The sequence below is a fragment of the Condylostylus longicornis genome, unplaced genomic scaffold (genome assembly GCF_029603195.1).
Source record: "Condylostylus longicornis isolate FDR11 unplaced genomic scaffold, ASM2960319v2 ptg000083l, whole genome shotgun sequence".
Classification (NCBI taxonomy): domain Eukaryota; kingdom Metazoa; phylum Arthropoda; class Insecta; order Diptera; family Dolichopodidae; genus Condylostylus; species Condylostylus longicornis.
Window position 1 is genome coordinate 1,895,420 of NW_026578051.1, and position 15,766 is coordinate 1,911,185.

The 15,766-nt window shown below is 19.7% G+C and overlaps 1 protein-coding gene across 1 annotated transcript; it reads right to left on the minus strand.

The window, feature by feature from the left end:
- Positions 1-2,207: 2,207 nt before the first annotated feature.
- LOC129613399 (high mobility group protein Z-like) lies at positions 2,208-14,610 on the minus strand. Its single transcript, XM_055527439.1, has 3 exons — positions 14,175-14,610; positions 3,872-4,080; positions 2,208-2,432 (listed from the first exon to the last, which is right to left on the minus strand). The coding sequence occupies exons 2-3, from the start codon at positions 4,019-4,021 to the stop codon at positions 2,253-2,255; spliced, it is 330 nt and encodes a 109-aa protein (XP_055383414.1). The 5' UTR covers positions 4,022-4,080; positions 14,175-14,610; the 3' UTR covers positions 2,208-2,252.
- Positions 14,611-15,766: the final 1,156 nt, after the last annotated feature.

Consider the following 15,766-nt stretch of genomic DNA (forward strand, 5'->3'; position numbering starts at 1 on the left):
TATTTGAAAGGTCTTAGTCCAGCCGGATATCAAAAGTGATACTGCGCAATTTACAAATATTACTGCAATTTTCAAGTCATAGATTTACGTTATTGGATTTGTATGAGAAATCACATTTAACCAATCAATTATTATACAATATACAATTACATTCATTATCTATGTATATATATATATACTATAATAAATATATATATATATATTATTAGTATTTTATTATCTTTTGAAATAAGATAATATTTACATTATTATGTTATATAACTATATGTAGTTCGTCGTTGTACATTATTTTATTACTTAGACTTAAATGGGTATTTTTTTTTTTTTTTAATGAAATTTTTAATTAATTTTTTATATTTGTATATTTTATTTAAAATATACATACTAATTTTTATATTATAATTATATATATATATACATACATATTTTAATATTTATATATAATAGTTTTGATCAGTTTAATGTAATATTTTAAATTCTTTTTTATTTTTTTTATTTTTTTTACTAGAATGACTACTAAAATTAATGTATAATGACTTTTAATATAAAATCGTAACATAAAAGTTAATTATTGTGTCACGTTTAACTTGTGTCATCGTAAATATTTAATCATTTTAATAATTATTTTATAATTAATGAATAAATAAATTTTATTCAATTCTAATACATAAAACTATAAAATCAAAAAGAAAAAATTTTCACTGAAATATTTAAATATTTTTTAAAGATGTTTTCATTTTTATTGTAAAATTATAAAAATTTTGTTTTTCTATTTTCTTGCACTTCATTTTAATTTTAAGAAAAAAAAAAAAACAAAAGGATATAAGAAAAATCATTTAAAATTACCTATTGTATATTAAATATAAAATTGTATTTTTATTTGTTTTATTTAATTTTTTTTTTTAATAAATTGCCACTTGAAATTGAATATTGTATTTCTAAATTAAAGTTATTTAAAAAAATTCAATTAAATATCCGCTAAAAATTTTAGAAATTTAAACAATATTTTCAAAAATTCTAGATTATTTTCAATAAATTAAAAAAAAACTATATGAATTTATAAAAGATTATTAATTCGGTATTGAATCAGAATTTTTTTTTGTTTCATTGTATTTCGTACTTTATGAATTAAAATTGAAATTAAATAGCAATTATGACGTACAGTTGAGAGGGAAGCAGCTATAAATTATCCAATCATATTCTGTTAATCGTATTACATTACGTGATGGATTATTATTCAAAAAAAAATCTTTTAATTTTCTGAATAAAATTATATTAAAGTTTAAAATTTTAGACTGAAAATTCAAAAATACTAATCCGATAACTTTAAGTGATACTATACTGATGTGCAACAGAATATAAATGGATCATGTAAATATAAACTATTGAATTTAGTTTAAAAAAAAAATTAATTTTTTTATTTATTTGTTATTTATTATTTGGTTTATAAAACATTGTTTTTTTATGTTCTACCTATGTATATCAGATTTATATTTATTAAAAAAAAAAAAATAATAATATATTTAATTGATATTTGTTTTGTTTTTTTTTTTTTTTTTGTTTTTGGTACTTAATATTAAATAAAATCAAATCAATTTATATATTTTATGATTGATATTTTAATTATGATTTCAATTAAACAAAATAAAATTGAAGTTTTATAAAACTATATATGTGTTCATTTTTTTTTTTTTTTTTATTTTATATTTTATAATATTAGCACGACAAATAATTACGTTTTTATAGTAGTTTATAATTAATTTTAATTAATTTTCAAAGATCATTTTTTGGCAAAAAAAAAAAAAAACACAAAAATAAAGTACATACACATTAATTTAAATTATAAAATTAAGAAAAAAAAAAATACAATTATACAAGGACTTATTGTTTATATTTAATATTTTTTATTTATTTCTTATTAAATTTGAATTTTGTTTATCCTGCATGTGAAAAATTAATTAACAAAGAAATTATTTTTCTACTTTTTTTTTTTGTTTTTTAGTTAACGTCGAAGAAAAATGTTATCTGATTTTTTTTTTTTTTAATTTTAAATTTGTTTTTGTTTTTTTTCTTTTCAAAGATTTTAAAATTACATTTTGTTTTGTATTATTTTAATATTTAAAACTTTTCATAGTTTTTTCTTCTTCTTTGAAATTTTTTCAATGTTTTTTTTTTTTTAATTATCCTTATTTTTATATGATTGGGACTTTGTTTTTTTTTGTTTTGTTTGTTTTATTAAAATTGTGAATAACTTAATCGCTTTCTTCTTCTTCTTCTTCTTCTGAAGTTTCCTTCTTTTTGGATTTCTTTGCTGGTTTATCCTTCTTATTTTTGCGTTTTCTTGCACCAGTATCTGTACCACCATTAGCTTCATATTCTTTAATTGCTTTTGTATATTCATCTTTCATTTTGGCAGCTTTATTTTCCCATTCCTGAAATTCGGGAAAAAAAAAATTAAGAATTATATTTTATTAACATATTTAATTATTTTTTTTTTTTTATTATTTCTTATTAGAATAATTAATATTTATTTATAATCGAAGAAAAAAGAAATAATTCAATAATTTAAATTAAATACTTTCTTGAATTTCATTTTATTTGAAGTTTTGTCTCAGTAATTTTGTAATTTTGTGGTTGAGAAACCGAAATAAATAAAAAGATCCTTAAATTAAATAATCGTATATATTTATAATATATATTTATAAAAATTATAATTGCACTTATCATCAATTCAAAATGTGCGTGCCCGGTACCCGAGCAGTGAAAATACAATAAAAAAATTGTGTCCGCACTTAAGTATTTATGTTCGCACTCATTGTATATTACAATTTTAATCAAACGTAATATGCAAACGTAACCAGTTATAACGCATTATATTTGCACAATTATAAGTCAGTGTTAAATGAGTACATATTAAAATGTATAACAATAAAAATATTGTATTAAAAAAAAAATTAATAACACTTTTTCAAATATAGAAAAGGTATGAAAAGAAGGCATGTTTTCTTTTTCAATAAACAAACAACAAAATTTAATATTACATTATGGAATATCACATATGGTCGGTCACTGGTTCAGTACAAGGAATCGTATATCAATGTATTTATTTTGCATAAAATATTATAAAATGTATAAAATTAAAATTACAAAAACAATTTAAATTAATTACTTATCAATTAGAATTAGAAAACAAAATCACCGAATTTCATACACCGAATATATTATATTATATCCTTTAAAGTGTCTTAAAGTTGTGCTCTTTAAATTGAGAAAAAAAAAAAAATAAATCCTGAAAGTTCAAAACATATAAATTATATTTGCAATTTTTAATATATATGTACGTATGTAGGTATCATCGAACAAATAAAATTTATCAATTATTCCATGTCATATACACATATATATATATACATATATATATGAATGTAGGAACTTACATACATTTGTTATACAACTTATATGTATAACAAATAATATATAACATATTATATGTACTTTATGTCGTTATAACATCCTGGACAATAATTGATATATAAAATGATTAAAAAAAAAAAAAAAATAGTTCATTGAACTTTTAAAGGGCACAGAAAAAAAAAAATATGTAAAAAAAAAAAAAACCGTAATTTAATATTGAAATTTTGTTTCAACTGTACTATTTCACAAATCAATTTATAAATATACAAAAAAATTCTACAAATACAAAAAAAAAAATAAAATCAGAAAAACAAAACTGTTTTATGCATGTCCGTTTTTCGTTTTTTAAATTCAATTTTTAATAATAGTATTTTTGTAATTAATTAATTAATTTTTAAAATTCATATTATAATATTTACATATTAATTAAGAGTTTACATATTTAAGAGTTACTTACTGTTTTATCCTTCATTCCTCTCCATAATTCACCACCTCTTTTTGCTATCTCTGTTACTTTAATACCTGGATTTTCTTTTTTAATCGATTCTCTGTTTTCATTTAACCATAACATATAAGCAGATAGTGGACGCTTTGGTCTTTCACCCATTTTTTCTTGTTTTTCTTTTTTTTTTTAAGAAATTTAATTCAATGAAGAATAATTGAAATCTGTAATTGAAAAATAATAAAAAAGAAAAATTATTAATAATCTTTTTTTTTTTTTTGGTTTTTGCACTTTAATAATAAATTTTAAAAAATTAATGTTCTTATATAAAGCACCTAAATATTTTATTCTTAAAAAATACAGAATTTTTTTTTTTTTATTAATAAATTTTAATTAAATAATTATAAATTAAATTAAATGATATGAGAAATGATTTCGCGCGTTTTCTCTCATACTGTGATTATTTATAACTATAATAATTGTGAAATGCAGAAATTTGTTTTTTTTTTTTTATTTTTGCTAGTAAAAACTGTTATAATGTGTTATAATATTTTTTATGATATATAGAAAAGTTTTTGTAGGTATTTTAATAAATAATTTGCGTTTTTTTTTTATTCCTTTAATGTTTAGTTTTCTTGTTTTTCTTATATTTTTGTTTTTTGCATTTCTCGTGCTTATACACGAGAGTACATATAAAATTTATATGGGAAAAAAAATGTATTTATTTAACAAATACATATAATTAAATGTAAAACAAAAAAAAAAAAAGAAAATATTAAAAAAATATATTAAAAAAAAAAATCGCGAAAATTATTCAAATTTCGGCGAATTCGGAAAATATTTCGAAAAGAAAAAAATAAAATTCATTTTTTTATTAAAAAAGTTAGAAAAAAAAAATAAAATAAATAAAATATTTTTTGATATTAAAATTAAAATATATATAAAATTTTTTTTTTTTTTTGATATTTGTGTATAACAAGTTTTATGCAAAAAAAAAAAAATATAGAAAAAAAAATAAATAGTAATGATAATAGTAATTCAATTACCAAAATGCCACCTTAAATTTCAGCGAACTATAATTGAAAAATGCCTGGACACCAAAAACTATATATAATTAAAGGTTTTTCAAACATTCATTTCGATTATTACATACATACATATAATAATGATTATTTTATATACATATATATATATATATATATATATATATATAATTTTGATATATAAGGATTTATTGAATATAATTATATATAATATGTGCATATATGTGCCTACAATATGTAATTTATATATACCCACACAAATTAATTTTCTATTATAATAAATATATGTACATTGGTATGAATATAATTTTCATAAAAAGCTTCCTTCTAATTTCTCATACATACATACATATTATATTATATATAATATATATAGAATACAAAAAAAAAAAACGCAATTTTACACGCAATTTTCATCTCATTATATTATTATTGCTATTATTGTTATATTTTCTTTCACCTTACCATATTTATTTTATTTAAAGGAAATTTTCTCGCTATATTTAATATGTAAGTAACTATGTATATGTATACAACAAAATGTACATTGTTGCACCCTTAATACAATAGTTATAGTATAAGAAATCAAAATTATTAATTACTATATTAAGCATTGACATTATATATGTACATCTTGAATTCATTTTCTAAAATATGGTGTTAAATTTTATTAAAAAAAAAAATATCACGTAAATTTTTTGTGCTCACTACCTTATGTTTCCTATTTTTTGACTCTTTCATGAACATTATACCAATAACAATATTAGAATTAGTTTTTTTTCAATTTAAAATTGCAAAATTTTTTTTAGTTTGGATTAAATTTAACAAATAAACTATATATTCAATTTAAAAACGTTAAAAAACATGAAGTTTGTTACACTTGTTAACTAAAATTTAATTAATTGCGATATTTTCTAATTATGGTAAGTTATTTAATTGTTAAGCTATTTTATTTAATTAATTGCTTAGTTTTTAATAAAATCGCTTTTAAATCGTTGCATTTATTTTGAAATTTTCGACATTTACATTTATTTTTTAAATTGCGAAATGCTAATTTTGATTTTTCGACGTTGACTTTTCCTTTTTTTTTAAATTGACATTGTAAATCTACATTTTCTATGTATATGTGTTATTACAATATACTCCTTAAAATTGTCAACGTATTGCTAATTTTTTTAAGTTAAAATACGAAACTAGGGTAATACTACTTATTGGTGATAAAAAATTCCAAAAAAATATCCAGAAATTTACAATACGGAACTTGGTATATCGTCAAAATTTTGCGTTATTTTTTTATAACAATACGCAATTACAATTTAATTTGTTCTATGATTTGTACTCTTACGGTATTAAGAGAATATCTGTTTTATGTCAAAATTCGATATTTTCAAACATACCACACATTAAAAACTGAATTTACTGAAAAATAGTAAATTTCGAAATATTGCTAGAATATTGTTCTCAGTGTACAATATTTAAATTTAATTTACTGTCATTATAAAAATAGTTTGTATTCGTTTTCTACCTACCTACATTTATATAACAAATATTATTCATAATAATGTATAAATTTTATTGTCACACTTTAAAATCTTAAATTATAAATTATATTTTCTCATAAAGCTTTTTCCTTCTCATTTTTATCTTATAAAATATTTATATTAAATCCCTTTTTCATATTATAAATTCATACCAGATTATAAACTACTTATCTACCCTTTTTATTCTATATATTCTTAAAGCATAAAAATTGATGCATATGCTTAAATACAATAACAATAATAATTTGTAGGCATATATGAATGTAGATATATGTATATACATATATACATAAATACAATATTTGAATATTGATTAACATTTTATCATTATATTATAATGATAATATTTATCTATATATATACATATATAATTTAACGAAACTATTTTAAATACATTATTATGTATAACATATTGGCTTTTATATACCAATAATATACATATTATGTATATTAATCAGAAAATTTTAAAGCATCCATAGAAACTCATTCCAAATTTCCCTATAATTACTAATTTTCTCTCTTAACTGGTTAGCCTAACAAAATATCCTTATACTTATCCTTATTATATATTTCTATATTACAGGATGGTCTGGTTTAAAAAAAAAAAAAAAAAATTCGTATAGGTGAGAAAAGGGAACCCAGACCTCCTTTGGGAATAGTTTTGGAGGGTTTAAAAAAACATCGGTTTGAATAAATTCTGTTGAACGAATATCCATTATAGATATTAAGCTGTAAGTCTCAGTTGATAGGCCGATAATTAGTGTCAAAATACCCGTTTTTAAATTATAGCTGTGCAGCGAGACCATTTCCATTACAAAATCCATACAATGAAAATGAATAACAGAGGTATTCTGCGTTTTGATTAAAACATAAAATTTAACACTATTTTAATCGAATTCTTATAGGAAAAAAAACCAAAACAAAATACTATTAATTATTCGCATATTTACAAATCTACTTGATATATTTGTATGTATGTATGTACAACATACACTCTATAAATTCAAAGTCCAGAAAAATAAATATGTATAACACATAAAAAGGAAGCAAATAATAAAAGAAAAATTCTATAATTCAAAAAAAAATTAAAAAATCAAAAAAAAAAAAAAAATAAACAAACAAAAATTACTCCCACTAACTTAAATTTTATTAAAACAACTATGTGTAAGCATACGTTAACAACATGTTTACAAACACGTGTACTTATAAAAATAAATTTTCTATAATATTTTATTCTACATTTTTATTTTTATCAAAGACAACAGCACAACAATATTCTTTGGTTTATAAAACCTTTCAAAATTTCTCACTATTTTAAAGTTGCATTGTAAAAAAAGATGTAAAAACAAAACAAAATAAAATCTACTCACTGATTGTAAAATGCACAAACATACATATTAATATATTGTATTATAACAAAGTATATTATGCACATTTCAACAACACTATCTAACTATATTTGTATGTACATACATTGTGTACATTATTATCCATAATAAAATAATTGAATAACAAGGAATAAGAAACAATCATAATAAAATTATAAAAAAAAAAACATTTTCAATACTGTTATACATACATGTACATACATACATTATATTCTTATGTATATAGTTAAAAAACATACCGGATGTCATTTTATATATGTATCATACTTAAATAATAAATGTATACAAAAGTCCTTTTTAGGAAATGCGCTATTTTATAATAATAATTAGATACTCATCTCATTATATTATCGAAAAATTATTGTAATAATATGAATAGTTATGTAGGTGAGAAGTTGGTAATATAAAAATATATATGTACATACATATATTTGCTTTTTTTTTTTTTTTTAGTTATACAGATTATAATAGGCATGTATGTATGTAGATTATAAAATTTAAAAAAACAAATTGTTCGTACAAATATAAAGCAATCAATATATTGACCATTGATGTTATTTACATATATACATATATACTTACACGTATATAATGTAAATGTTATGTAAGAATGTAAATATTAAACAAATATCCAGAAAAATCCAGAATATTAATGAAAAATCTTTAATATATCAAGTAATAAATTTAAAAGTTTTATTTTTAAAGGTTGGAGAATTAAGGTGAATGTCCTTAAAATTTAACTACATAAATATGTATATATGTATGCAATTTTAATTTTTCAATAATATTGCGCACATGTTTACATTCATATGTAAATGCTTACAAGACATAATCACATATGTAATTATTTATTTTAAAGAGTACATATTAAAGGTCTTTAATAAATTTTCTTAGATTCCATCTTAAATATTTTCCTCTTTGGCAGTGTACTTATGTATGTACATACATATATATTTTTAATATTGCGGTTACTCTTTCTTATTAAAAATTACATACATACATATTTATTAAAATAATTTCTAGTTAAAATTTATTGTCAACTTTAAATTTTTCTTGAATTATTTTTAATTAAAAAATAAAGCTAAAAAAATTTTTTTTTTTTTTTGTTCTGTAATCCTGAAAATTATGACGTACCTACTTAATTTATAAATTTCTCAACAATATACGTTAAATCTTCTACTACTCTCTAATATCTATTTCTATTATGGTCCATATGAATAGTACAAGTATGTAAGTAAGTATTATAAAAAAAATATATTTGATACAAATTTTACCGTTATAAATAGTTACTTCATTCATAAAAAAAAATTTTTTTGTATATATGTATATTAAGTTTTGTTGCAATAACGTGCAAGAGCCACTCACTACTCATTCATTCATTATATTTTCAACAAAAAAAAAAAACAAAAAATTTCCGTTATTCTTCTCTTTCATTCAAGTACAGTCCAATTGAAAAGCGCTATTAATATTTTTATTTTGAAAATCAAACTAAATTTTCTTTTTGTCATACTTACTTAAAAAATTTTTTATTCTATTATTTTAAGTCAAATATTAGCCGATATATTAAGAATATAATGAGAATTAAAATAAATTTTACATTTTATTTGAAAACTATTATTTGTATAAAGAAATTGTTAAATAAATTTTTTTGATTAATTGTGTTTGTTAATGTTATTTCAATAAATGTCAATCGAAATTGAGGTTATACTCAAATTTTAATATTAACTATTTCGAATTAAAAAAAAAAAAAAAAACCTTAAAGTGCAAAAATTTACTCGGATTCTGTAAAAACTCTTTTATGTTTATATACTAATATCATTATTGTTTTGACAATTTTACGCATCAACTTCAAATAAAAATGTATTTTTATTCCTTTTCGAAAAGCGCTTAAAATATTCATATTATTCATACATGGGTATGTTTACATAAATGTAAATAGTGTAAATTCATACTTATTTTTTTCATTCGTACTTATACGTATAGAAATATTTAAATTAATTATTAGAACTGAATAAACAATTATTGTTATACGCTTACAAATAGTAAAAATAATGCAAAATAACTAATATGTTATTTACACCCATACAAATTAAATAATAAAAAGTATGTATGTACATATTTATTTAGAATTTACGTCAGAAACTATTCCAGGTAAAACATTTATTTTCTTTATATTCATTTTATTTTCAAAGACAGAAACCATATGATATTTTACTTTTTTATTGAACTGTACTTAAATATAACGATCACTTTTTAAAAATTTTTAAATTTAAAATTTTAAAAAATGTGCTATAATTATAAAAGATTTCCAGTAATTTGAATACAAAATTTTAATATTTGTATAACACATTTTATATAATGAATTATAAAAATAAGTATACAAAGTAAAATTGAATTCGCATTTGAAAACTATTAATAGTTAAAAATGTAAGAAAAATAATGTGAAAATATGTGTATATACATACATACTTATATACTCATTATCATATAGGTAGTATGTTCATGTCAGTAGGCAAGAAAGTATACATACATACATATGTATGTATATATAATGACATGTTATTTTTATGAATGTTTACAAGTAGATATCTTTCAAAAGTACATTGACTGCTATATTTTAAAAATTTCTTTTTTTCAACTATTAATTTATGTAATTACATATATACAAATTTAAAAATCCTAAGTATGTTTGTACGAAAATGTGCATGATTATATTATGTACACATGTACATACTTATATACCATTCGACATACATACATATATATACATGTATTGTAAGTGAAGTTTAACAATTATTGTAATTACATAAATAATAAATTTTATAACAGTTGTATAATTATTACTTTTTCATTTCTAAAAGAAAATATAACATGCTACAATGCTCATACTAACATAATTTTTAGAGTTTTATAGGTATACAAAATGTTTGAATTCAAAATTTAATTTTTTACATTTTTTTAACATATTAATGTACATTATATTAATGCCTTATAATTTTATTAATAATTATTATTTATTATAAGATGGAGTTAAAAATAAACAAGAATGGGAATGAAATTTTAAGATTAGGCTAATTAATTTATTGAGTACGTATTGGTTATGTATGTATTAATGTACAATTCAATATTCATATATGTATGTATTTAAAATGTTACCAATTACTTAAACATATTATTTTTGTTTTATAATAATTATTAATAAGTACAAAAATTGTATGAATGTATGAACGTATATCAGTTACAAAATAGGTTGTTAAGTAGGTTAAGATAGAAAAAAGTATGTAAAGTATATGTATACACTTATTATATTAATGTTTTATATAGTTTGAAAAGTAATAGGTATTAAAATAAATATGTATATGTATATATGTACATGGTTGTGCAGTATTTTATTTTCAAATCTTCTCTTTTGACAATCTACATATCTATAAGTAATAATTTTACAATAAGACAAAATATTAAAGCCTAGAGAAATATTATATCTTATTTATTTTAAGTAAATACATACATATGTGTGTATATACAAATGTATATACTTATCTGATTCGTTATGATGTATGTAAGTAAATATCATTATTATTTGTCATAATATCGACAGATATACAATTAAAAATATTTATTTCAAAAATCAAAAAAAAAACAAAAAAACAAAAAAAAACAGGAAAACAAAAGAAAATAAAGCGTTGTTGCGAGATTATGCGTACGTTTGTAATCTTTTTAAATATTAATTTAAACATAAAAAATAACATAATGTCAATTACATATATTCATAAATATGTATATTAATATGTTTGTTTCTACAAATATAGTAATTTAAATACATACCTACATATTTATTTATGCATTTAAATGTAGCAAATTTTTTTTTTCGTTCACTTTCTTACATAATTATGCACCTAAATATATACTTTATACAAACATGCATGCATGTACATACATACATATATGCCTATCTATCATTATATAAATATGACATTTCAAAAAAAAAAAAAGTACCAACTACTGTATAATTAACATACATTTTGTACGCAGTAAATTTAATACATACATACATATATATGTACATGTATGTATGTATGTATATACATTCATATATTCATTGTTATATTCGCTATTAAAATACATACATATGTATACATGTACATTGTGTACATACAAAAATACATTTTTTTATTTTAATTAAAATAATATAAAAAGGTATGAACATTACATAAATATGTATGTAATACATTATGTAGCAACAATATTAAACGTCAAATAAAATATACCTAAAAAAGGATATTGAAAAAAAAATTTTTGTTTTTAAAAAAAAATGTTTTCTGTTTCTCTTCTCCCGTACACAAATGTAACTAACTGTAAATCTCTCAAAAAACAAACGACAAAATAAAAAATCAGAAATCAAAAATGGTTAATGGTTATACAAGTAAGTGGCATGCTAATTAATTTTTTTTTTAATAAAAAAAAAAAATAGCCTAGTATGGAAAACAATTTTCATTAATTTTAAATATTAATGTGAAATATTTTTAAAAACAACAGTTGAACTACATTACATTTTGTACATTTTAATAACATTACATTGTACAAATTTCTCTTCATTTTGTAAAAAAAATATTGCCTTAATATTAGTATACAACTATTGTATGTACATATGTATGTATGTATGTAAGTATTTAATATCTCTTTTTGATTTTATATTTTGCCTATGAATTTATAATAATATTAAGTTAATATACCAACAATACAAAATTATTGAAACCTTACAGAATTTGTAATCGAAAAATCAGAAAAAAAAAAAAAAAACATTTTTTAAATAAAACGAACATAAAAATTTTGATTTTTTTTTTTCTCATTTTTTCTGTTTTTATTTAACAAAAGCATATTTTTTTTTTCATTCTTGCTGCCTGACTTTGTAGGCACAATTTTTTCAGTTAAAAAAAAAATAAAACAAAACATAAAAAAAGAGAAAAATATAAAATTTATGTTTTCTACTACATATCATCATCGTCATATAAAAAAATGTACCTACTATACCTACTGACTGCTTATATTAGCCAACAACCAAACCAACTAGAGCCACACTAAATACACTCTAAATACATTCAACTTATCAATCGTACTGTACACGAAATAATTTTTTTTTTTAATACCGAATAACGAAAGTATGAAATTCTCTCTTTCCCCAAAAAAAAAAAAAAAAAATAAGCACAAAATAAAAAATATTCAAAATGACAAGATAAAATTAAATTTAATACAAGAAAAAAATGTTATAAAAATTTGAAAACTAAAAAATCCCAAAAAAAAAATTTTTTAATTCAAAAATAATTTTTATTTGAAAATGCTGTATATACTTTGACATATTGATGACAAATAAAATTAATTTTTTGTTTTAAAAAAAAACATTAAAATTGACTTAAATCTCTCCTTTTTTTTTCAATTTTTAACCAGATTTGAATTTCTGAACAAAAAAAAAAATAATGGTATAAAATTTTTTGTGATTTCTACGATATTAGAGAAAAATTAAAATATATGCTTCATACATTCTGCCTTTAACAAAAAAAAAAAAAAAAATAGAAAATATTTTTGGCGCCATTTTCTAATTTACAAAAAAATTTCATTAAACTTAAAAAATTATTAATACCAAATTAAAGATTAAATTATTTCTGATTTTTTATAGAAGACCGTATTAAAATTGCTTGTATAATTATCGAGAAATTTGAATTTTAATTTTACTCTTCATATAAAACTCAAGTGATGCTTCTATAAAGCCATTTTGCTTATACAAAAAATTTTTCATATTATAATATGAAAAAGCATTTTAGTATTGAATATATACAATATATATATTTTTTTTTTTGTTCAGCTTTATACCTTTTCTATACTAACATACAATATATTGCTTGCTTGCTTTATTTTATATGCCACCATATTATGGCTGCTCAGTATTAAAATATAAAAAAAATTTTTCTTCTATACATTGGTAATTGTTTGAGAAAAAATTTTTTTTCATGATGACGAAAACACAATTAAGTCGTAATTTATTGATTTTCTATTTCAAAATTAATTAAACTTTTATTATAATTAAAAAATTTTTTTAAACACTTTCACATTTATAAAAAATTATTAAATAAAATTTTAACAAAATTTTCAACATCAAAATTTCATATGAATTTCAAAGAAATTATATGAAAAATGTCTGACAAAATTTTCTATAGAAAACCCACGCCGTATACGGTTGTAATTTTTTAAAAAATTTATATAATAATTCAATAATAATTTTTGATTTATTTTAAAAATAAAATTCTTAAATGTTTAATAAACATTTTATAGAAGAAAATTTTTTACTTACCAGAATAAATTTTTTGAGAAATTTATATTTAAAAAATGGCCACGAAAATACTTTTATATTAAATAAATTTTTTCCTTTATAAAAATTTTTTCCTTTATAACTTTGCTCAAACTCACTGTTCCACACTGTTTGTATATTGAATTGAGAATTCACTTCACAAAAATATCTTTTGAACAGCAACACAGAAAATTTCTAATATAAAAATTTTTATATTGAAGAGCAGCACATACATGCATGTATAACAAAATATATGTGTATAGTTATAATTATTATATATAATATATATTTCTCACTAGTACTAGAGCTCTTTTTGCTGAAGTAACTTTTCTTTACACAAGCTGAAGCTGAAATATAGATAGTAGATACAATACAACAATGTATAATGTACAAGCAAACAACTAAACACGAATATATTTCAATATGATATGATGTGGTCGTTGTACACTGAATTGAAAATATACTGAGTTATATTGTTTGTTGGCTGCCTTTTACTCTATTCTGTATACATATAATATTTTGCTTTACATTTGCTTTGCTTGTGAATATAATTTTTTTTTTAACTCCTCAACAAAAATTTAATACTCAGTCAAAAGCAAAGCGTATAGATTTTTTGTTGTTTTGTTTTTTTCATTTATATGATATTATACAAAAACAACAACAGTATTTATATGAAAAATACAAGAGCAACAACAACAACAATAACCTATTACAGAACAAAATAATTGGTATCAGAGCTAAAGCTAAAGTATACCAAAAAAAGTGAAAAAATAACATACAGTAGAATATTAGTCTACAGTCTCTCAACAGAGTACAATGTGCTCAAAAACTGTAGAATAAAATTTTTGATATAAAAATACAATAAAAACAACAATTTCAGAATAAAATTTTTATATAAATGTAGGTACGATGTTGTCGTCGTAATACTGTAATAATATTAAAAATGAAGCCAGCACAGCATATTACTCGTATAATATTATGTAGTACTATGCTGGTAATATGTATAGAAAAATAGAAATTTGTTGAGTAAAAAATAAATGGGATTAGAGTATACAGTATTTTATTACAGAAAAGTACAGTAGAATAAAATTAATTTTATGTATGTGTTATTTTCCTGTATAAAGGCAAGAAGGCAAGCTGTACCATATAAAACAACAGAATAAACAAAATAAATAATAAAAAAAAAATATGTATTAAAGCATAGCAGAACAGAATATCGCATACAAAATTATCTTATAATGATATTTTATTATGAATAAGAATACCACACGTAATAATTTGCTTATATAAAAGGAGTTTGTTTTAAAACAAGTGAGTTAGGTTATTGAATTACTACTTTAGTTAATTTGCTAATATTATATGTATATTTTTTTTAATTAAATATTGTTTAATTAGTCAGTTTTAATATCAATAGAAATTATATTTAATTTGCATACCTATACCTACAAAGATATCAAAATGTTCTCAGCTTTCTTTTGAAATAAATTGATTACTACTGTGACACTTCAAATTTGGAAATAATGAAGAGGCTATAGATAAGAAAACTCAGATAACAAAACTTTTTCATATATGATCACAGCGCGCCTGGACAATTT